The 22,123-nt window shown below is 44.0% G+C and overlaps 2 protein-coding genes across 6 annotated transcripts; one reads left to right on the top strand and one right to left on the bottom strand.

The window, feature by feature from the left end:
- Positions 1-2,442: 2,442 nt before the first annotated feature.
- Positions 2,443-10,688, bottom strand: CCDC32 (coiled-coil domain containing 32). Of its 5 annotated transcripts, none has more exons than XM_014840746.3 (4): positions 10,549-10,688; positions 8,801-9,053; positions 5,830-5,986; positions 2,443-3,100 (listed from the first exon to the last, which is right to left on the bottom strand). In XM_014840746.3, the coding sequence occupies exons 2-4, from the start codon at positions 9,039-9,041 to the stop codon at positions 2,962-2,964; spliced, it is 537 nt and encodes a 178-aa protein (XP_014696232.1). In that variant the 5' UTR covers positions 9,042-9,053; positions 10,549-10,688; the 3' UTR covers positions 2,443-2,961. The 5 variants fall into 5 exon arrangements, with proteins under 5 accessions (XP_014696232.1, XP_014696234.1, XP_014696233.1 ...); XM_014840748.3 differs by having other exon boundaries at positions 10,545-10,657; XM_014840747.3 differs by having other exon boundaries at positions 8,801-9,048; positions 10,549-10,619.
- A 3,147-nt stretch (positions 10,689-13,835) lies between these two features.
- RPUSD2 (RNA pseudouridine synthase domain containing 2) lies at positions 13,836-17,984 on the top strand. Its single transcript, XM_014840745.3, has 3 exons — positions 13,836-14,499; positions 15,704-16,000; positions 16,677-17,984. Exons 1-3 carry the CDS (start codon positions 13,852-13,854, stop codon positions 17,409-17,411), a joined length of 1,680 nt encoding a protein of 559 aa, XP_014696231.3. The 5' UTR covers positions 13,836-13,851; the 3' UTR covers positions 17,412-17,984.
- Positions 17,985-22,123: the final 4,139 nt, after the last annotated feature.

Raw genomic sequence — 22,123 nt, 5'->3', positions numbered from 1 at the left:
CCATCAGTCCACGCGGGAAGCTGTGGTTTTATTTTATTCACCACCATGCACAATGCCTGATGCAGGGTAGGGGCTCAACAAATTTGGTTAGATGAGTGAAATCTGTGCCTTAAATAACCAACCCACTTCTGGGTTCAAGCAAACAGACCTCCCACAGACCTAAGGTTTCTATGGCAGTGTCTTGTCTTGAATCTTATAACTGAAGTAGGGCCAAAGCTAGTTGGGATAGTTTGGAATTTCAGGAAAATATAGGCTGCTTCTCATGGCTGGAGCTGTTCTCAGCCTTGGGGGACTCCTGTCAAGGCAGGGCCAGGGAGTGGCTCCAGGGCGTCTCCCCTCTTCCAGCAATAGTCCTGGTGGGCAGGTCTGCCCGAGAGGGACACACCTCACAACTGCTGAAAGGATGTTTGTTTATTTGCTGTCCTACATCCAGAGCCTATTTCTAGAGCAGGTACTGGACACAAGCCTGCACCATTCCAGCACTGATCTTGCCAAGCCTCGGGTGATGAGTGTGTGTGCCAGGAGAGAACAGTGGCAGTCACTTAGCTTATCTCCTTGGCTCCACCCCAACCTTCTCTGGGTATACCCAGTCATTACTGCTTTGCCCCTGTTGGTAATTGCCCTTACATGGCTCTAAGGTTTAGCACTAATTATTCTCCATTTGCTCTGTCTGTTTCACTAAGGACATGAGGAAGGCAAAAAGTTACGGGTATTAAGAAAGGTTCTCTCAGCTCAAATTTTACCAATTTGAGGAAATCCTAACTGGAGTTCTTTGGAAGTTTCCAGGGTCAAAGGAAACAGATCAGCATTTTTGGCCAATACTATCCTTCCTATGGTTAGTCCAATTCCTGAAAGGGAACTGGAACACAAAGAGGTCATTTGACTTATTTATGATCACACAGTAAGCCACAAGACAGATAAAGATAGCACCCAAGACTCTTGGTTTCAAATTTAGTGCCACTTCAATACCCTAAGTTAAATCTACTTCTAAGTTAGCTTTGAGAACTAATATCAAATTTGTTTTGGTAAATGGAGTTTCATCTTTTACTAGAGCCATCACTTAAGTTGTCACCTCTAAACCAATTAAGAAACCATAGTTACGACTCATTGGACTCCCTCTGTGGAAACTTGTCTCTGTTGAAGAGTTAAGGGAGAAGGCAGTCAGAGATCTGAGGCCTTCCTCCGATACCTCATCAGGTTTTCTTTCACATGGGGCAAAGCCTTTCAGTTCTACAATTGCTTTTCGGTTCCTCTAAATCAACTCCCCACCTTCTCATACTCAAATTTCTGTTTCTTAGGTAGAAAATGGGAGGTAGGGGAAAGGCAAAGCTAAACTCTTGCCTGAATTACAGAAACACTATTTTCTGGTACAGACACATTCTCTAACCATCCTGTGACCAGCTTCTCCTTGGGAGAGTGTTCGGGGGCCTTATTTCTTTTTTTCTTAAATTGCTACCGAGGAAGAATAATTTTTGTTTATCATGCAGGGAAAAGAAAATCTTAGTTTTTTTTTAAAACCTATGCATCCAGAGGAAAGCCATCAGATGACCCTGTAGGAAGAGTGAGGGCTGGCATCTGAACCCCAGGCGGAGATGGCAGCTTGCAAGCTTGGTCCGAGCCAGGTGATTGTCAGTGTCTGGCTTCCTCCAAGTGTCTGGGGAACACAGAAGGCCACTCTCTACATCAAAGGTAGCCTCCTAATAAAAAGCAGTAGGAATAAAGCTAACACCATTAGACAATGAAAAAAAAAGGAAAATATATCTGGAAACTACAACAAAAATATTCATATAATTAAGCAAGTATATGGAGTCACCTGGTTGGTTCCCATCCTTTTGGACAAATACTTGATTTATAAATGAGCAAATGTTCTCTGAAAATTTTTACGGCCATCCCGCTCATCATTAGGGATTTGGAAGCTACTACCCAGGAAGAAGCTCCATGGAGCCGTGGCCTCAGACTTCAGCCCTCAGAACACCGAGATTTGGCTTCTCAGAAGGCACATGTTAAAAACAAGAGGCTAGCAAAGGTTACCGGCTCCCCTCTGGCCGCATGCCTTTCTCCTTACCTCCCCACTGCCTCAGAGTATCTCTCTGGAAGGAATCAGGTCAATAGCACCACACACACAGCTCTTATGATGAGAAAAGTTATATGGACAACCCAGACTGAACAAGAAGAACCACGAATAAGGAGGAAGCACAGGCTCAGCCAGGAAAGCTGCTGCGAGCAGCAAGCTTGGAACTCTTCAGGAGTGGTGTCAAACACCAACACCACACTTACAAGTCTAATTTGGAACCTGGCCCTTTTTAAGTGCAGAAGGAAGTTAGGGGAGAAACCATGCATGAAATAACAAAACATACACACAGAAACACTCATATTTTCACACTTCTTTTCGTCCATTTTTCCCCACAAGGAACAAATCAGACGAAGGAAAAGCCCAGCCTCTTTTTCTGAAGTCCCTACATTTATTATGGATTTGCTAGAGAAGCCCCATATGGGGCTTGGATTCAAGGAGGCAGATGTCACTCTCCTTGGACCCACGCACCCCTGACAATTTCCCAAGGGAATGCTTGGGACACAGGCAGGAACATCCAGAAGAGGCAAGAAAAAATATGGCTCACTTAACTTATACATTATACACAAGCGCATCAGTTTCTCCAAATGCTTTCACACTTGGTCCTGCACTAGATTCTTAGCAGACTTCTCACCTGCACCAACAGTGCTCAGGCAAGCTGCAAGACACAGAGGAAAGCAGTATTTTGATCCAGCACTGGGTCAGTCACTTTATCCAAGACAGTCACACATGCCAGCTCCAAGCAAGTCCTCAGGGGCCGGCAGCTGTTTGCTTTGTGCGGTGGAAGGCTGGGCTTTTTCCCTCCCTAGATTTCTCCTTCGCTGTTGCTGCCGAGCTCTCCAATGTTCCCTCTGGACCCGAGACAGCTGCTCGGCGTGCGTGTGTGTAATTTATTGTTCCGCTCCTGCTGGCTCGTCCCCGGCTGCTGGCTTCTCAACCTGTGACTCTGGAGGAATCAGATACTGGACCTCCTCTGTACTGATGGCTACTTTATCTGGCTGGAGCCACCTCTTGAAATGTTCCAAGGTGCTAGGAAAGAGCAGGAGAAAAAGGCGGCTGCATCAGACCTCACTGATTAATTACTTGATGATTATCTCAGTTACTCAAACACTGCCTTCCCACCCACCACCAATTTCTTCCTACAATTGTTTTTCACTGCTAACATGGGGAGAACGATGATACTCCTCTGACAGCTGTGCATCCTGGCAGCTCCGTGGCATAATTTACCCCCTAGTGGGCACTTTGGCTATACGCAGCACCGAGCCCCCTTCAAATGCAGAGCCCCTGAAGGCTTGATGAGAACAGCTAAGAGCTTATGCCTCCGTCCTGTCTTTTTTTTGCTCAAGATTGGAAAGGAGAGAAATTGTCCAGGGGAGGAAACATTCAAATAAATATCAAATTATTAGTGAGGCAGAAACCTGAGCATCTTGAAATCTTATATCTGCTGCAGTCTGAGACTCAGTTATACTTACAGCACTTAGTTGCCTGAAGCATGATTTGGGGGTTTAATTGTGGGGTTTTTGTTTGTTTAGTCCATCCTGTAGTAAGTCCCCAAGATGGAAATATCGGAGCAGCAATGTCCCCCACAAAGGAATGGCCACTATGCCAGAGGGCTCTTGTTTGGTTTGGATCTATGGGGAGGGGGAAAGTGTCCCCATTCCACCCTCCTCAAATACCCAGGATCCTCCACTCTAAAGCTATTAGACATTCACGGTAAAGTACAAATGACTAGAAATAACGTAAACCTCATTCTACGCTCTTCAATAGCACAAAGTCTGAAGCCAAGAAATAAAGCCATAACTATCAGATTTTAGACACCTAAGATGGGGGAATCATGTTGTGGACAGTCAGATTCTCAGCCTATGCCTCCCTTGCCAAAAGCACGCCATGAGGAGGGTCACCTACCTGGCCTTCACATACATGAAGAACCACACAATTCCATTACAGAATGGCCTCTGTTTAAAACACAAACTTTGAAGTTTAAAAAAAAAAATGCATATCTACTGCTTCCTGGTGCTTGTCCTGAACCCTATAGAAAGATACATTCCCACAGATGTAGGTTCAGGGGAACAAGGGCCCACAGCACAGAGGACTCGGGGGCTACACCGGCATCTAATCTTCATCTACCACACTCTTCACAGGATTGTTTCAATTATTTCTACAGAGAAGGGAAAACCACATTATTTTAGGTGTGTTGATAAACACACAGACACATTCTCTTGAGCTTTGGTGCTGATCTGATTTCAGAGATAATGAATTCCTACTTGAGAACTATGCAGGAAAAAGTTTTGTCTTTTCTTCTCAGAACTGGAGAAGAGGGAAACATTCAAGGGGAGAGAGAACATAACACCAAATTATTAGTGGCTCAGGAATCTGTGCGTCTGCAAGTCTTTTGTGTTTAAGGCTCAACTGGGTTGAGCTTTTAGAGACAGAAAAGAGCAAAATGTATATTATTTTCTGAACCCTCAGAGGATAGCTGGCCTGACCTGAGATGCCACAATGATTTCTATTGGATCTGGGGGCATGCCAATGCAGTCTTTGAGATAATGGAAGTGAAAGTATTTTGCAAGTTAAAAAGTAAAATGTAACTATGAAGTTTTATTCACATACCATCCATGATTTCAGCAGCAGTATCTTCATCTGACACCACGGGACTCTCAAAATCAATGTTAGTAATATGTTGCAAACTTGGGTTAAATTATATTCCCCTAAGACCTTTTGTTAAAATTCAGGTTTTGACTCCCCTCACCAATTTTCATTTTGAATAATTTCTTACTGAACTCGGAAATTCTGTTAGGAAGAATAATACTAAGAGTAGCTAACACTTACATAGTACTTACCATGTGCCAGGCACTGTTCTAAGTACTTTGTACATAGTAACCCATTTAACCCTCATAACAACCCTATGAGGTAGGAGGAAACTGAGGCACACACAGATTACTTACCCAAGAATACACAAGCAATAAGTGGCAGAGCCACCTTCCCGAGTATCAAGCACCATGCTGCTGTTTGTGGCAGAATGTCCTCTCCCCCTGTCTGCATTCGGCTCACCTGCAGGTACTGTGCAAGTCCTGCCTCCTTCTCCAGCACAAACACCAGAGCCCAGAGGGAGCTCAGTGGTCTCTCAACTCCCAAAGCATGTTCTGTCACTTCCACGCATCTGGCGCTTACGTGGCCTCGTTTTGTTAAGTGTGTGTTTATATATATATATTTGTCATCTCTCCCCCTAGTTCTGAGCACCAAAAAAAGGGGTCTAAAACTTCCTTACATTTCCCCTCCACCCTACTGCCCCAGCCCCATGGCATCAAGCACATGCCTTCTCACAGTTGATGCTTAAGAAATTCATTCATTTAGTCTACACGAAGATGAGTGCCTATAACATGACAGAAACTCCGGAGGCACTGGAGATTCACAGGTTAAGAAGACGCAGTTTCAGTTGTTCAGTGATTACTACTTTCTCAAGTAAACTGTGTACTTAGAAATGAAGACAATGGTTTGTCCTCAACTCTGTTTTAACCTGTAATCAAAATGTAGGTGGGGTATTTATATTTTGGCAAAAATACCCATTCTCAGAAATCTGCTGCTGGACTAAGAGCAAATAGAGCAACCCTACACAGGATGATTTTAGCTCAGAAAAGCTGATGTTGGTATCAACTCATATCTGGACTCAGATGTCACTCTCCCTGAATTCTTTAGAGAATGAGAAATTCCCTCAGTGAAACAGACTGTCACCTGGAACTGGACTGGGAATCAATTACCTCTCATCAGAATCAAGTCCATCCACGAAGAACTCTGACGCTAACTTCTCCTGCAGGAACCGATCCCAGCATTCCTTCTTGGCTTGGGCCAGGGTTCGAAGCATGTCCTTGGAAGTCACTTCCTGATTTAAACCTTTGATTCGTCTCAGTTTCTTCTCTAAAGAGAGAAGTAGAGCATAACAAGGAAAGTGAGTATGAAATAAAACTAAATCTAAAATGCAAAATGACAACTTGAAAATTTTCTCACTGAGGAGTACGTCCATACTCCCTGCCAAAGAGCTTTTTTTTTTAAATTTTTTTGGTGAGGAAGATTGGTCCTGAGCTAACGTCTGTGCCAATCTTCCTCTTTTTGCTCGAGGAAGATTAGCCCTGAGCCAACATCTGTGCTAATCTTCCTCCATTTTTTTCTGTATGTGGGCTACCACCACAGCATGGCTTGATGAGCAGTGTATAAGTTTACACCCAGGATCCAAACCTACAAACACTGGGCCACTGAAGCTGAGTGTGCGAGCTTAACCACTATGCCACCGGGTTATGGCCAAGAGCTCATTTTCTAAGGAGGACAGGTAAATGCACATTTTTCTTTTTCCTTCACAATGTCTTCACTCTGCATTGTATTAAATAAATGTCTAAACCCCGAAAAGGGAACAGCCACAGATTCTCATAAATAAATCGATGGCATGTTTTCTTTGAAATCACAGAGGCCAGCAGGTATCTCTCCAAGGAATGCTTGTTTTCCCTGGCTTGACATGTGTGTACTACCATCTTTTTTCAACTCCTTGAAAACAGTCTCTCTGAAGAGTAAATAGTTTTTTCTTTTTGCTATAGTGACATGAAGCGGTTTCCAAACCTCATGAGAAATAATTAGAGAAAATGATGAGAGATCCAATGGTTCATTAGACACTAACATGGACTAGATGAGAACTCAATAACAAAAGACATTTAAGATCTCTATATGTGATTAAATTTTTGATTAAAGAAAAAGAATCTCCCAACATTTTTTAAAGTTGCTCAACTTGCAGCCTGAATGTAAGAGCCTAACAAAAACAAACGTCTTGTAATCCCTTTGAGAGTGGTCCATACGGCCTCCTCATGATGGATGTTTAATTACTCTTCTTTGCATTTTAAGTATAATTGTTGAACAGATATCCCCCTTTGAAGAAAGCAAGAAGGGGTATCGCCATTTGCCCTTTGCCTTCATTTAGTCTTGCCTTCAACTATAATACATGAATAAATGATGGCTTTTTGGAGGGGGCAGGGGGGAACATCAAGCCCGGAACCAAAAGAAACTTTATGATTTGCAATACAGTTTTCATTTCTAAACAAGCCATATCAGCTAGCACCCACAGATCAAAACAAGAAGCACTTTTTGTTGCTGCAAGTTACCACCAAGAACTTACGCATGGAAAAAGCCCGCAGTTGACAAATGTTAAATATTTGAGGAGCTTTTTCCACCTTGAGGACCTGAAAAGGATTATGCACATCTCACATTGAACTGGCTATGTTTTTAATTGTTGCTCTTAGCGGATTCTCTTTGATACAGGTTTATTTGGCAATAGAAACAATCTTTATATTGTCTGACCTTGGTTGTCAAACTGCAAGGTACTCTTTTGGGCTGGAAAGGGTCTTCCTCTCTCCGAGTGTGCTGAGTCTCTGATCAGGTGTGACTTAAGTGGGGCGGGCAGAAACATGCACCACTGCATACTCCAAACCTGCCTCCCATTCTCTCCCAGACTCCGCCAAAGGCAACAGAAGTGGCTCTTATTTTCCTCAGAGAAGGAAATTTTAATCATCCTCTTAACTGACTTCGGAAAAATGATCGGTGGAGTTTTAACTTTCTGAACCAGTCTTCACCAATCAAAATCATCACCGAATCCATGAAAGTTTCTTATAACCCCTGGGCACAGAGCACCAACAAGCAAAGGATCTGGTACTTCAGATTTCTCAGACTGTTGCTCCTTCTCCGGATCATCATTAAACAGACATTCTGAGTACCACAAAACAGAACTGTCAACCTCCTCAGCCACGGCTGCAAGCATTACTATCCTATCTTCGGCGGCTTCCTGACAAATTTCACATTACACCCTCATCTTTCTCATTATGCATCATTCCACCCGTGTTTTTCTCACATCTTTTTCCTCCAGTACATCATTAACAAAATTCCTTTTATTTTTTCAAGATATTTCTCAGCAATCACATAAACTATCATTCTGACTCTTCTTTTTCTTCTTCCTCAAAAGCTGCTTCTTCCTAAATTGTCTTTCCTCCCAGGTTTGGTTTTGTGACACACAGATGGGTCTCATGGATATTTAATAATAAAAAGATACCACAATTCTAAAGACTGGCCATCACTTCCCTAGAATGATATTTTTCTTTTCCCTTGCATGGGACAATGTGAATCTCTTTCCTGTGTTTGGAGTCTCTCTAAATACTTACACTTAAGGCCACAGGACAGGACAGTGAAGATGTGTTCAGGAAATGTTAAAAAAATAAAATGACTAACAGAGGCAGAATGAATTTTATGTCAACATGCACCCATTACAACAATCAATCTATTTAATGTAAGTTTTTCAAAGTGTAGCATCAGAAATCCACATGTAGCTCTGGGGCCATGATCTTTTCTTTCAGGATTGCATAAGACTTGATACTTCTGAGTTATTTGAATATATAGGCCACTAATAGTAGGCAAGAGGGTTCTAGAGAATGCCAAGAAATAGAGTAGAATTCAGATGAAACAGTCCGAGGCAGGAGGCAACAAAGACTGTTTTAAGAGATGTACAAGGAAAAGGGGGCTCCTTTCCAACAATCAACCTGAAACATCCACTAGAATTACATCTGACAGATACATGTGGTGAGGACAAAAAAAAAACACCTAAGAATAAAAATCCAGGTTTGATGTAACAAAACTTCAGCATACTTCCTTAAAACCACCAGCTTCTGATTTAAAGAAGAAAAAAGCCATTGAACTTACCTAAAGATGCTAAATACACTTCTGAATCCTGCAAGGGAGTCCATGGCTTTACAGCTGGCTGAACAGCAAAGTCTGAGGCCCTCTGGCCTGCAGCAGCAGGGTAAGAATCTACGAAGGAGTCTGAGAAGGCAGTGTTGGCACCATCCTCTTGGTCAGGATTTGGTAGACAGGGACAGATTTCGGCCCAAAGATCCGGGCCAGATCTTGTGGTTGTAGAGTCAATGCTCTCAAACATTTTCATTTGGAATCTGAGCTGAAAAACAGAAGCTCGAGTGAGTAAAGACTGGCTTTAAGGACACAGTATAACTATGAGGTACTCAGATTATTTGTTTACCCATTGAAGGAAGGTAATAGCCTTTTAAGAAGTTTCCCTTAACCAAACTTAAAGTGTCTTCTATTCAATTCCTAAGTTACAGATAAAAAGATGGCAAGAGGGTAATTGGGTTCCTCTTCTGGCTCTGCCCTCAAGTTGCTTTCATAATGAAGTTTGTCTTTCAAAATGGAATTTCTACAAGTCAGACACAAAAGGACAAATATTGAATGATTCCACTTACATGAGGTACCTACAGGATTCAAATTTAGAGACAGAAAATAGAATGGGGGTTGCCAGGGGTTTGTGGAGGGAAGAATGGGAGTTATTGTCTAATGGGTACAGAGTTTCAGTGTGGGAAGTTCTAGAGATGAACGGTGGAGATGGTTGCACAACCATGCAAATGCCACTGAACTGGACATCTAAAATGGTTAAACTGGTAAACTTTACATTATATATGTGTTAACACATACACAAAGGAATTTCTAGGATATTTCCAGCAAGGACAACCACCCTGCACTTCTCTCCAAAGGTTCTCCAAAATGCAACCAGTCTGTCATCAGGCTATTAAATTCTGTTTTCATTAGGGCACAGACTAACAATCTTGCACACATTCCATATACACAAGGATAATAAAGGTGCTTCGTGATGAAAACTCTGTCAGAGAATACTGTCATATGCAAAGGCCCACGTACGCACTACATGTAGAAGCTGGGCTATACGCCTCATGTTCTTATTTTAATACTCAGAAACACTGAGAGAGAGACATTTTCATCATTTTAACAGATGAAAAAACTGAGGATCAGGTGGGTAACTTGTCAAGGGCACACTACTGATAGATGGTGAATCCTTGATTGGAAACTGGACCTGTGCTGCTCCAAAATCCATGTTTTTACCCAACACCACTCTGCTTGTTTGGGAATTTACTGAAAGTAGCCCAAGCAGAGCTAGGTGGGAAGGGCTACGCACAGAGCCTGGGGGCTTTCAGAACTATCTAATCTCACAGGATGGCTTGACACCTTCTTTCAGGAGGGATCTTTGAGATTAGGAAGGCTGCCTGGAGAAAGGTCTGAATAATTCCAAGACAGGGAGCCCAGCCAGTGCAAGGGCCCGGAAGTAAAAGGGACAGATACGTCACGGCAGCCCTGGATAAACTGATGCCAGAGGCCACAACGAACCCTCCACCCCCATCCCGAAGTCGTTTGAACCCACCCAAATCAGAACTTTGCTCGCACCTGCGCCCCGGTCCCCGCTCTTCCCCTTAGGAAGTCCGGAACAGCGCTGGAAACCCTGGGGTCCAGACCCCGGGCCTCAGTCACTCTGTCCTCAAGCACTAGCTGAGCGGGGTGAGTCAGGCCCCGAGGCCCCTTTGCGGATCCCAGGATGGGGCGGGAGCCGGGGATACAAAACGCTGGGCACCCTGTCCCTCCTCACCTACCGCAATCACCTGCCCGGCAGCTTGCAAACACTCAGCTCAGCTGCGTCGCTGGCAACCGGAAGAAGCGGGAGGGCGGAGTCTCCAAGTGACGGATCCCGGGAGCCCTCCAACCACCGCCCGAGCTGGCGATGTTCTGTGCGTCGATTGGTCGAGTGGAGCTCAACAGGGTGAGGAAGTGGGGAGCTGGGTGCGAGGAAGCGGTGGGCGGGATTGTTGTCGCCGGGGAACGGTGGAATCGCGTGCACTGGCTCCTGCCTTCCCTGGGGCCGGGTTGATTCCGTTTACTCCTGCGGGTTCCAGCCGCGCGGGCGGCGACCTCCGACCCTACTCTCCTCGGAGGGAGAAGCCTAGTTTCCAAGGCCTTTGACTTTTTTTGGTTCCCTGAGCAAGTTCATCTTCTGGACAATTCTCTGAGCCAGTGTTTGTTTCTGAAAATTTCAGCCCTTCTCTAACCAAGTTATAGCACATCGATGGTTCAAATGGAGAAGAAGGCGACTTCTTTCTTTAACTGTCACAGGACACCCGTGTCCCACTCACCAAGTTATGAAGCTTTCTCTCATTCCTTTAGTCAATAGACGCCAAGCTCCTGCTGTGTTCTAGGCATTGTGTTAAGCGGGAATTCAAGACAGATAAGACTTGGTATGGGTTCCAGAGGTCTTCAGACAAGTTTACAAATAACAGCAAAGAGTTATAGAGGATACGACGGAAGTCTGGCAGGAATACATAAAGGCGACAGTGGTTACGGCATGGGCAGGGGTGGGGGGGGAGGGGGAAGGACGGGTCAGAAACGCTTTTTTAAAGGAGATGACCTTTGATATCCTAAAGGGGTTATCAGTGCGCTGAGATGCAACCCTTCTTCCCCCATCCACCCCTAATTTCCATGGCCGGTTACTCTCTCTCAAAGAAACATGTGCTGAAAGACATCAACCAATCATCAGTAGAAGTAACTTGGCTGATGATATAGTCTCTAGATGTGTGCAAAGTCAGTCTATGTGGCTGTGGTGGTAGTAACTACCACCCTGTGAAAGGGAACTACAAGGTACTCCGTTGCTCCCATTTATAACCATTCTTAGAATATGCAAACAGAAGGAAGTGGAAAGCAAGGAAGTTAGAAAACAAAGGAGCAAGATTTTGGCAGTGCTTATTCTTGGGGAATAAATAGGGAGGGGGGCGGAGTCTCCCAGTGAGGGATCCTCAGACTACCACCCAACCTGGCAATATTTATCTGGCAGCATCTGATTCACAGAAAGGGGCAGCATCATAGGGTTATGGGTGCTTCATCAAGCTACTTCATGGCCTCTCAACTTGCTTATGCCCTTTTCTCTGATTTCCTGCTCACCAAACATACTCTTAATTTCAGATTTGGCTTCTTAAATATCTTGGTAGAAGGATGAGGGTGTGTTTAACAGTAGGCATAAATAGTTGCTGGCATGAAATGGAATATATTTTGTGACTTAAAGTTACAGCTGTAAATTAACAAATTGGCACCCTTACCGATTCACCCATGTCTTCTGAGTTTAGTTGGTGTGTTCACTAAATAAATCCAAACCAGATCCTGGACTTGTAAAATTGAAACTATAAGCCATGGTAATCTCCCCTTCCTCAAGAACTGCTCACACCAGGAAGCCACATGAGGGCGGTCAGCATCCCTTTATCTCAGACTCTCTGCTTTTGCAGCAGTGTGATTAGCACAAATAGGTTTCTTATTTGTATCCTCAACGAGCCTACGCTTTCACTAAGATCAGGAACCAGGTTTTTCTTACCTCTGTATCTCCAGAGCCAATCAGCCTGGCAATGTTCAAAGTTTGTTTGGTGTGTGAATGTTTGAATTAGAACCCTCACGATCAAGGACCACACTGAACTGGAGCTAGACCTTGTGATTCCCTCTTCAGTCACTTCTTTATGTTTCAACCAGGGTGATCCTTTGGAATGGAGATCAGATCATATCACACACACACACCCCAAAAATTCTTTGATGATTCCCCGTTGCTCTTAAAATAGACTTAAATCCTTATCATAGTAGTTAGTTGGAGTTCTTTGTTCAAACAGTAGAACTCATTCTAGCCAGTTTAAGCAGTAAAAGGAGTTGATTAAAACTGCTCTCTCCAATAGAACTTTCTGTGATGACAGAAATGTTCTGTATTTGAGCTGTCCACTAAGGTAGCCACTAGTTTCATGTGGCCATTGAGCACTTGAAATGCAACTTGCGCAACTGAAGAACTGAATTTTAAATTTTATTTCATTTTAATTAATTAAATTTAAATAGCCGCATGTGGCTAATGGTTACTATATTGTACAGCACAGGATTAAAGGATGTTAATTAGTTCACAGAATCTCAAGATGGGCCAGAGTCAGGCTTGGGGTCTATAAAACGGGGAACAGTATCTAAATCTCACTGAGGGACTGCTCAGGGAACACCGCACTGTCAGTGAAAAGAGACCCTGCAGTTCCAACAAGTTGCCAGGTGTAGTCCAGGTTACTAATCCACAGACCACATTTTGAGTGGCAAGGCTTTGGATAATCCCACAAGGACTCCCTCTCTAGACCTCTCTCACATCTCTCTTCTTGTCCATGCTTCGCACGCATTCTGAAAAGCATTCTTTTTTAAAAAAAATAATGACTTTCTTGAAATACAATTCACCCTTTTGCCATGTGGCTGATTCTCAGAAGCCTTGATTTCTCTTGATTTGGCTCTTTTTCTGAGCCTCCTCTCCAGCTCTCTTGTGAATTCTGTGAGGTACTAATATCCTTTCAATAATTCCCTCTCTGATGAAGTGAATCAGAGTTGGTTTCAGTGTTTTGCATTTAAGAACTCTGATAAACATATCCTCTGATCCATTTGCTGTTTTAATCTCAGGACAGGAGCAAACGGGAGATCTCTAATCCTTCTCATGCTGTTGGGGGGAGTGGTGTGAAAACATCGCTTCTGGGGTGTGTGTATTTTTAAATACATATTTAACAGCTTTATTGAGATATAAGTCACATACTATAATATTCACTCACCCTTTTAAAGTATACAACGCAGGGCTTCTTAGTATATTTGGAGTCTAGCAATCCTCATTCTGTTTTGTTTTGTTTTGTTTTGTTTTGTTTTAAACAACTCCTTTCAAGAGTTTTCCAGACCCAAGGGCTCTGAGCATATCTACAGGGAATCCACACTTTCGGTGAGACATCCTCGCAGCTTCTCAACTCGCCACTCACTCAACTCCTTCAACTCTCTCCCTAGCTTCTCTTCGCAGTCCCGGCTTCGCACTGGGCCTCACTGATTGGCTGGTGCTGAGTGACGTCCTCAGATCGCGACCCATGAACTGCGGCCGCGCGGTTATGTGGCTGACCGGCCGCCGCTGGCTCTCGGTTCTGGTGCAGGAGTGCTTGAACCTCCGGCGCCTCAGCTTTGCCGGGACTAGTGGTGGCCATAAGGGCCGGATGGCGGAAACACCCTCGATCGAGGCCGAGGCAGCTAGCGAGCTGAGGGCTCCGACTCAGCAAAATGGAGACACGGGTGGCCACGCGACGGATGAGCGGACCCCAGGGCGCCCGGAACCAGCGGGCGCGGGAGTGGAGCCAGCCCCGGGGGACGGGAAGCCAGCCACAGGGAGCGGGGAGCAGGCTCCGGCTGCTGCCCCGGGCCCAGGCAAGCGGAAGAAGCGGCGGGGCGCAACCGGGGAGCGCATCGTGCCGCCCCCGAAGAAGCGGCGGGCTGGAGTGAGCTTCGGCGATGAGCACTTTGCAGAGACCAGCTACTACTTCGAGGGCGGCCTGCGCAAAGTGCGGCCCTATTACTTTGACTTCCAGACCTACTGCAAGGGCCGCTGGGTGGGCCACAGCTTGCTGCACGTCTTCAGCACCGAGTTCCGAGCCCAGCCCCTGGCTTACTACGAGGCCGCGGTCCGGGCCGGGCGCCTGCACCTCAACGAGGAGCCGGTACAGGACCTCAGCATTGTGCTCAAGGTGGAGTCATGATGGGGCCGGCCGGAAGCGGGCGAGGAAAGGGAGCAGGGGTTTTTCAAGAGTTACTGGGCATAGGTACAAGAGTAAAACCGGGGTAATTCTGAAGCGTTCTCGCTTTCACTTGGAACACTCTTTTAGCGCCCTCCTGCCACCTTATCTCCGCAAGTATCCTCTGTGCTTCAAAACTCAGCCCGTTTATCCCCTCCATCACTGCGGTTTCCTTGTTTCCAAGGGACAGAAGTTGGAATTCTCATAGCTCCTGTTAGGCACTGTACAAATAGTAATAATAGAGGCTATTACTTACATCTTACTGTGTGCTGGGGACACAGTTAAGTACTTCAACATTTAATTCTATCGACAGCCTTGTGGGATAGGTATTACTACTTGATTTTACCTGTGAGGAAACCAAACTAAGGCAAAACTCACAAAGGTAAGGCAGCAGTGTCACCTTCACAGCCTGTGTTCTTTTAACCACTACTTAAATTATTTATCATAGAGGCTGATATGATAGAATTGTGAAATGTCAGGGATAGAGACTAGAACTGTCTAGCCCAGTAGTTTGACCATTCTTTAAAATTCCATCACAGCTAAGAGGTCCCAGACACCCCTGTCAGTAACACTGGCTCGCCACGGTTGTGGAGACAAGGCAGTTTCAGCATTTGGGGAAGGGGTGATTTGAATCCCCTCTCTCATCCCAATTTTGAGAAGCACAGATCTGGTCTAACCCTTATACTTTATGGATAAGAAAACTGAGGCCCAGAGAAGTTAAGTGACTTGCCCAAGATCATGCAGGGAACCTGTGGGAAACCCAGCTCTAGAGCCCAGATCTCTGGACTGGCAGCTTGGTATTTGTTCAAGTTCACGATGTGATGATTTTTTCCCTCTACTTTAGAAAAAGTTGGCTTTTAAATGTAACTTTATTGTAGAGAAAACAGAAAATAAGCAAAACCAGAAAACATCCATAATTCCACCACCCAGGGATATCACGGTTAACATTTTTGTGTATACCCTTCTAATACTTTTTCAATGCCTGCTATCTGCCTGTGTGTCTGTATTTTTACCAAATGAGAATACACTATGCACACTGCTTTTTCTGCATAAGGATGGACTGTCACCATTCTTCTTGTCAATAAAAAGGAAAGCTGTGTGTGCAGAATACAGGTTGCTGGCCCCTGGGCTGACTGATTGCCTATGTCATTGGCAGGACAATGACTTCTTGCGGAACACAGTGCATAGGCATGAGCCACCAGTCACAGCAGAGCCTGTCCGCCTGCTAGCTGAGAATGAAGACATGGTGGTTGTAGACAAGCCTTCTTCCATTCCTGTCCATCCCTGTGGCCGCTTCAGGCACAACACGGTCATCTTCATCCTGGGCAAAGAGCACCAACTCAAGGAGCTACACCCATTGCATCGGCTTGACCGCCTTACCTCAGGAGTCCTTATGTTTGCCAAGACAGCAGCCGTCTCAGAGAGAATTCATGAGCAGGTTCGGGACCGGCAGGTGAGCCAGGCTGTTGTCTCCTGCAGGCCACTTCCTGGGCACACAAGTGGTCTGTGTCAAAAGGGCATCTCTGAGTTCTAACTGAAGTGGGCCTTCACGTTTATCTGGCCAAGCTTCCTACCTTCAGAAAGGTCAACACCTAAAGTGCCAAAGACAGGTTATTATCTCTTATGTTTCAAAAGACTTTTGGAGATGGCGTACACTGCTTCTCTTAGGAGTTGGCTGTTTTGGAGTTTTAAAGTACTGACAGGCCAAGCAAGATTTTTGAGATTGTGGGGAGAGCCTGCTTGGTGGAAAGATTTTGGATGAAGTTGGAAGAGGCGTGGGTAGAAGGGTTAAATGGTAATGATTGTGGTCTTGAGACTTGTAGTTCTGGATCTGATTGTGATACGTTTATTGAGTGCTTATTGTATACCAGGCTCAATGCCAAGTACATTAGAGCCAAACTTACTGAATCCTTATAACAGCCCGGTGAGTTAAATGCTTTTCTAGTCTCGTGTTTTCTAGACAACTTAATGGAATTTAAGAGGCTGAGTATCATGAAACTGGGAAATGGTGGAGCTGGGGTTTGAATCCTCTCCTGTCTGACACTGGCACATTTCTCATCACTGCAGAGGGTCTGGGCTTCAGGAGTTTAGGCTTTGTGCTGACTTTTTCGCTCTTCCCTCCTGTGCAGCTGGAGAAGGAGTACGTGTGCCGAGTGGAGGGGGAGTTTCCTACTGAGGAAGTGACCTGCAAGGAACCCATCTTGGTAGTGTCTTACAAGGTGGGGGTGTGCCGTGTAGATACTCGGGGCAAGCCCTGTGAGACAGTGTTCCAGAGACTGAGCTACAATGGCCACTCCAGTGTGGTGCGCTGCCGGCCACTTACAGGCCGCACCCACCAGATCCGAGTTCACCTACAGTTCCTGGGCCACCCCATCCTCAATGACCCCATCTACAACTCAGTTGCCTGGGGCCCCTCCCGGGGCCGGGGTGGCCACATTCCCAAGACAGATGAAGAACTGCTTCGGGACCTTGTGGCAGAGCACCAAGCCAAACAGAGCCTGGATGTGTTAGATCTCTGTGAGGGCGACCTGTCCCCAGGACTCTCAGACACTATAGCTCCCTCCTCAGAGCTGGGCAAGGACTGCCTAGAAGAGTTGACTGCATCTGCCCAGAAGATGGATGGAGCAGTTGAGGCAGCCCCTCAGGATCTGGATAAAATGGCCTTGGCACCAGGGAACGCAACTGAAACAGATGCTGTGAATAAAGAGATGGACCCTCTCTGTGCAGAATGCCGGCTGGTGCGACAGGACCCCTTGCCCCAGGATCTTGTGATGTTCCTGCATGCCCTGCGCTATAAAGGGCCAGGCTTTGAGTACTTTTCACCCATGCCTGCCTGGGCACAGGATGACTGGCAAGAGGACTGAGGGCTGTGGCCAGTGGAGGGCCTGCTTCTTGGGTTGGAAGAGGGATGGGCCATGGGTAGGAGCTGACCTCATGGGCTGGTACTCAGGGTTTCTACAGGAGTGAGGTTGGGTTTTAAAAGGACCTGCTCATACGTGCTCCCTCCTTCCTTCCTTTCTCTCCAGCTAGAGTGTGGGAACTTTTTGGTTTGTAAATACATCCCTTTTTCTAAGAGCTTGTGTGTCTGATTTTCTTACTGCTTCTTTTTCTTTTTGTTTTTTATTGAGGTGAAATTCAAGAGGAAACCCACACTCATTCAATAGTCACTCCCCATTTCCCCTTCCTCCCAGCCCCTGGCAACCATTTGTCTACTTTCTGTCTCTGTAAATTTGCCTATTCTGGACATTTTATATAAATGGAATCATATATCTGATAAGGGGTTAACATGCAGAATATGTAAAGAACTCCTACAATTCAACAACAAAAAATCAAATCCAATTTAAAAAATGCACAGAAACTTGAATAGACACTTCTTTAAGTGATATACAAATGGCCAAGAAGGATATGAAAAGATGTTCAATGTCACTAATCATCAGAGAAATAAAAAAATCAAAACTACAGTAAGATATCACCTCACATATTTTAACCCCTTATCAGATATATGATTTGCAAATATTTTCTCCTATTCTGTAGTTTGCTTTTTTGTTCTGTTGATTATGTCCTTTGATCCCCAAAAGTTTTAGTTTGATCTAGTCCCATTTGTCTGTTTTTGCTTTTGTTGCTTGTGAGGCTGATAGGATTTTGATAGGGATTGCATTGAATCTGTAGGTTGTTTTTAGGTAGTATTACCATCTTAATAGTATTAGGTTTTCCAATCCATGAAAATGGGATATCTTTTTACTTTTTTAGGTCTTCTTTTATTTCTTCTAGCAATGTTTTGTTATTTCCAGTGTATAAGTCTTGTACCTCCTTGGTTAAATTTAATCCTAAGTATTTTATTCTTTTTGGTGCTATTTTAAATGGAATTGTTTTCTTAATTTCATGTTTGGATTATTCATTGCTAGTGGTTAGAATTACAATTGAGTTTTTTGTGTTGATTTTGTATCCTACAACTTCACTGACTTTATTAGCTTAATAGTTCTTTTTTGTGGATTCTTAAAGTGTATGTGTATGTGTGTATCTCTTTTTCATGTCATCTGTGAAGAGAGATGATTTTACTTCTTCCTTTCATACTTGGATGCCTTTTATTTCTTTTTTTGTCTAATTGCTCGGGATACCTCATTGTGATTCCAGTACAATGTTGAATAGAAGTAGCATAACTTAAGTGGGCATCTTTAGGGGGAAAGTTTTCAGTCTTTCACCATTGTATGATGTTAGCTGTTGTCTTTTTGTAAATCCCCTTTACCATATTGAGGACGTTCTTACTGCTTGTTTCTTGCCCTGCGGACGTTCTTACTGCCTTGTTTCTTGCCTTGTTTGACTTCTGTTCAGGCAGAAGCTTTCTCCTTTCTGTTCCTTCTGTTATACATCTGTCATGTACTTCCTATTTCTTTGGCATACCCATAAAGAGACCCCTGGATTTTTGTTTTCAGGCTCCCTCAGGGTGAATGAAACAGGCTCATTAACAACTAATCTGGGGGCTCCATTTCGGTGGCCCAGGGTTTCGCTGGTTTAGATCCTGGGCGCAGACACGGCACCGCTCTTCAGGCCATGTTGAGGCTGCATCCCACATGCCACAACTAGAAGGGCCCACAACTAATAACATAGAACTATATACGGTGGCAGGGGGCGAGGGGGTGGGATTTGGGGAGAAAAAGCAGAAAAAAAAAACCCAACTAGTCTGTAGCCTTTGACCAACACATACTGAACAGTAGTAGTCTGGGTGAGGAAAAGCAATTGAGTTTATATTCTTTCAGTGTACTGTCGTGGTTGTTAACCACCTATTACACGCCAAACATTATTTAATGCTGGGATACAAAAATGAATGACTAGACCCTGCTCTGGTAGAGCACACATGATGGAATGTGCCAAATAAAAAGAGAAAAAGTGAAAATATGGCATAATTCTGTCTGAAAGTGCCAGCACAGGTTTCCCAGAGGAAGAGGCATTTAACAATCAGTTAGAATTTGCCCAATAGAGACATGAGAGGAATTCCAGGTAGAGGGGGCCACGGTCCAGAGCTGGAGAAGATAGGCATATTGCAGAGCCAGAGAAGACAGGAGACACCCAAGGAGAAAGGCTTTGGAGATATTTGGCCTTCTGGTCTCAGTATATGGCTCACTGTCACTGACTGCTGAACTCTGCATGGTTTGTATATCAACAAGGGACTCTGAACTACAAGGCATAGGAACAGCCTAGGTGAGACAAGATTCTCATGGATCTGAATATCTATCTGCTCAGCTTTGTGAAAACTCTAGCTCTATCTCTCGTGAGCCAGACAATTCTCCTTATCACTAAGACCCTTCTTAACTCAGGAGTTCTGGTTTCCTAGGACTGGCAAGAATCAGATGCCTGGTAAAACTCATTCCTTCAGCAGCCATTTAGTTCCAACTGTGTGCTAGGTTTACATAGGCTTTGAGTATGTAATGGTCAATAAGATAGATGTGGTCTCCGCTCTTAGAGAGTATACGGTTTGCAGTGTACAGCACAATGTGGGGAAGACCAGTAAACAGTTGACATACGGTGAGGTAAACCTGTGTGATGGGAGGAGTTGGGAGGCAACAGACCTCCATACCTGGTCTGTGGCCTTCTAGGGTTCTGAATGGAAGCATTAGCCTTTGCCCATTTTCTTTCCCTCTCTAGTCCTGTTTATCTTATTGTTCTTTTAGTCAGCTTCAGAGGTTCCTAATGTAAGGACACGTGGATGGACTTGGAAGGGTCTTGGATCTCTTGAAATTGTATGCAAAAGTTTGTGTATGTTTGCATTTTTCTGAGGAAAGTCTATATATTTCAACAGATCCTTCGAATCTGCACTGTCCAATACTAGCCACATGTGGCTATTTAAATTTAAATTAATTAAAATTAAATAAAATTTAATATACACTTATTCAGTTTTAACAGCCACATTTCTTTTTTTTTTAATTTTTATTGAGTTAATGATAGGTTACAATCTCATGGAATTTCAGTTGTACATTATTGTTTGTCAGTCGTATTGTAGGTGCGCCCCTTCACCCTTTGTGCTCACCCCCCACCCCATCTTTCCCCTGGTAGCCATTAATCTGTTCTCTTTGTCTATATTTTTAAATTCCTCATATGTGTGGAGTCATACAGAGGTTGTCCTTCTCTATCTGGCTTATTTCACTTAACATAATTCCCTCAAGGTCCATCCATGTTGTTGTGAATGGGGCGATTTTATCCTTTTTTACGGCTGAGTAGTAGTATTCCATTGTATATATATATATATATATATATATATATATACACCATATCTTCTTTATCCAGTCATTTGTTGATGGGCACTTAGGTTGCTTCCATGTCTTGGCTATTGTAAATAATGCTGCAATAAACATTGGGGTGCATGGGACTTTTGGAATTGCTGACTTCAAGCTCTCTGGATAGATACCCAGTAGTGGGATGGCTGGATCGTATGGTAGTTCTATTTTTAATTTTTTGAGGAATCTCCGTACTGTTTTCCGTAGTGGCTGCACCAGTTTGCATTCCTACCAGCAGTGTATGAGGGTTCCTTTTTCTCCACAACCTCTCCAACAATTGTTACTATTAGTTTTAGATATTTTTGTCATTCTAATGGGTGTAAGGTGATATCTTAGTGTAGTTTTGATTTGCATTTCCCTGATGATCAGCGATGATGAACATCTTTTCATGTGCCTATTGGCCATCCGTATATCTTCTTTGGAGAAATGTCTGTTCATGTCTCCAGCCCATTTTTTGATTGGGTTGTTTGATTTTTTGTTGTTGAGTTGTGAGAGTTCTTTATATATTATGGATATTAAGCCTTTGTCAGATGTATGACTTGCAAATATTTTTTCCCAGTTAGTGGGTTGTTTTTTTGTTTCAATCCTGTTTTCATTTGCCTTGAGGAAGCTCTTTAGTCTGATGAAGTCCCATTTGTTCATTCTTTCTATTGTTTCCCTTCTCTGAGAAGACATGGTGTCCGAAAAGATCCTTTTACTACTGATGTCAAAGAGTGTACTGCCTACATTTTCTTCTAGAAGCCTTATGGTTTCAGGTCTCACCGTGAGGTCTTTGATCCATTTTGAGTTTATTTTGGTTAATGGTGAGAAAGAATGGTCAATTTTCATTCTTTTACATGTGGAACAGCCACGTTTCTAATCTTTTAAAGCCACTTGGTCTAGTGGCTACCATGTTGGACAGCACAGATTCAGAACACTGCCATCATCACACAAAGTTCTATGCAGCAACATTGATTCAAAGAGTCTCTATTAAAAACAAGAGTCCCTGACTTGCAATGACTCTACTAGTCTGCACACACTCAAAAAAGAGGTGTTGTGTGTGTGTGTATTCATATGCATGTGTTCTTCCACCTTGCGCATACTAGTCTAGTAATCGGTCTCTGTGCCAGTCAAATGCTGTGCTACGTGCCAAGATATTATACAAAACCTGTGAAAAAGGTATTGCCCATAAGGGAGTTCAGGTTGAGTCCTGCTGATCTTTCCTGCAGTTAACAGTTGGCTGTGCTTGAATGTGTTTTTTCCCCCTTCTAAAAGGATATCCTTTTTTTTTTTTTAAAGATTTTGTTTTTCCTTTTTCTCCCCAA

This window comes from Equus asinus, chromosome 2 (assembly GCF_041296235.1).
Source record: "Equus asinus isolate D_3611 breed Donkey chromosome 2, EquAss-T2T_v2, whole genome shotgun sequence".
NCBI classification, from domain to species: Eukaryota; Metazoa; Chordata; class Mammalia; order Perissodactyla; family Equidae; genus Equus; species Equus asinus.
Note: the sequence above shows the minus strand (reverse complement) of the source record. Positions and strands in the feature narration are given on the sequence as shown.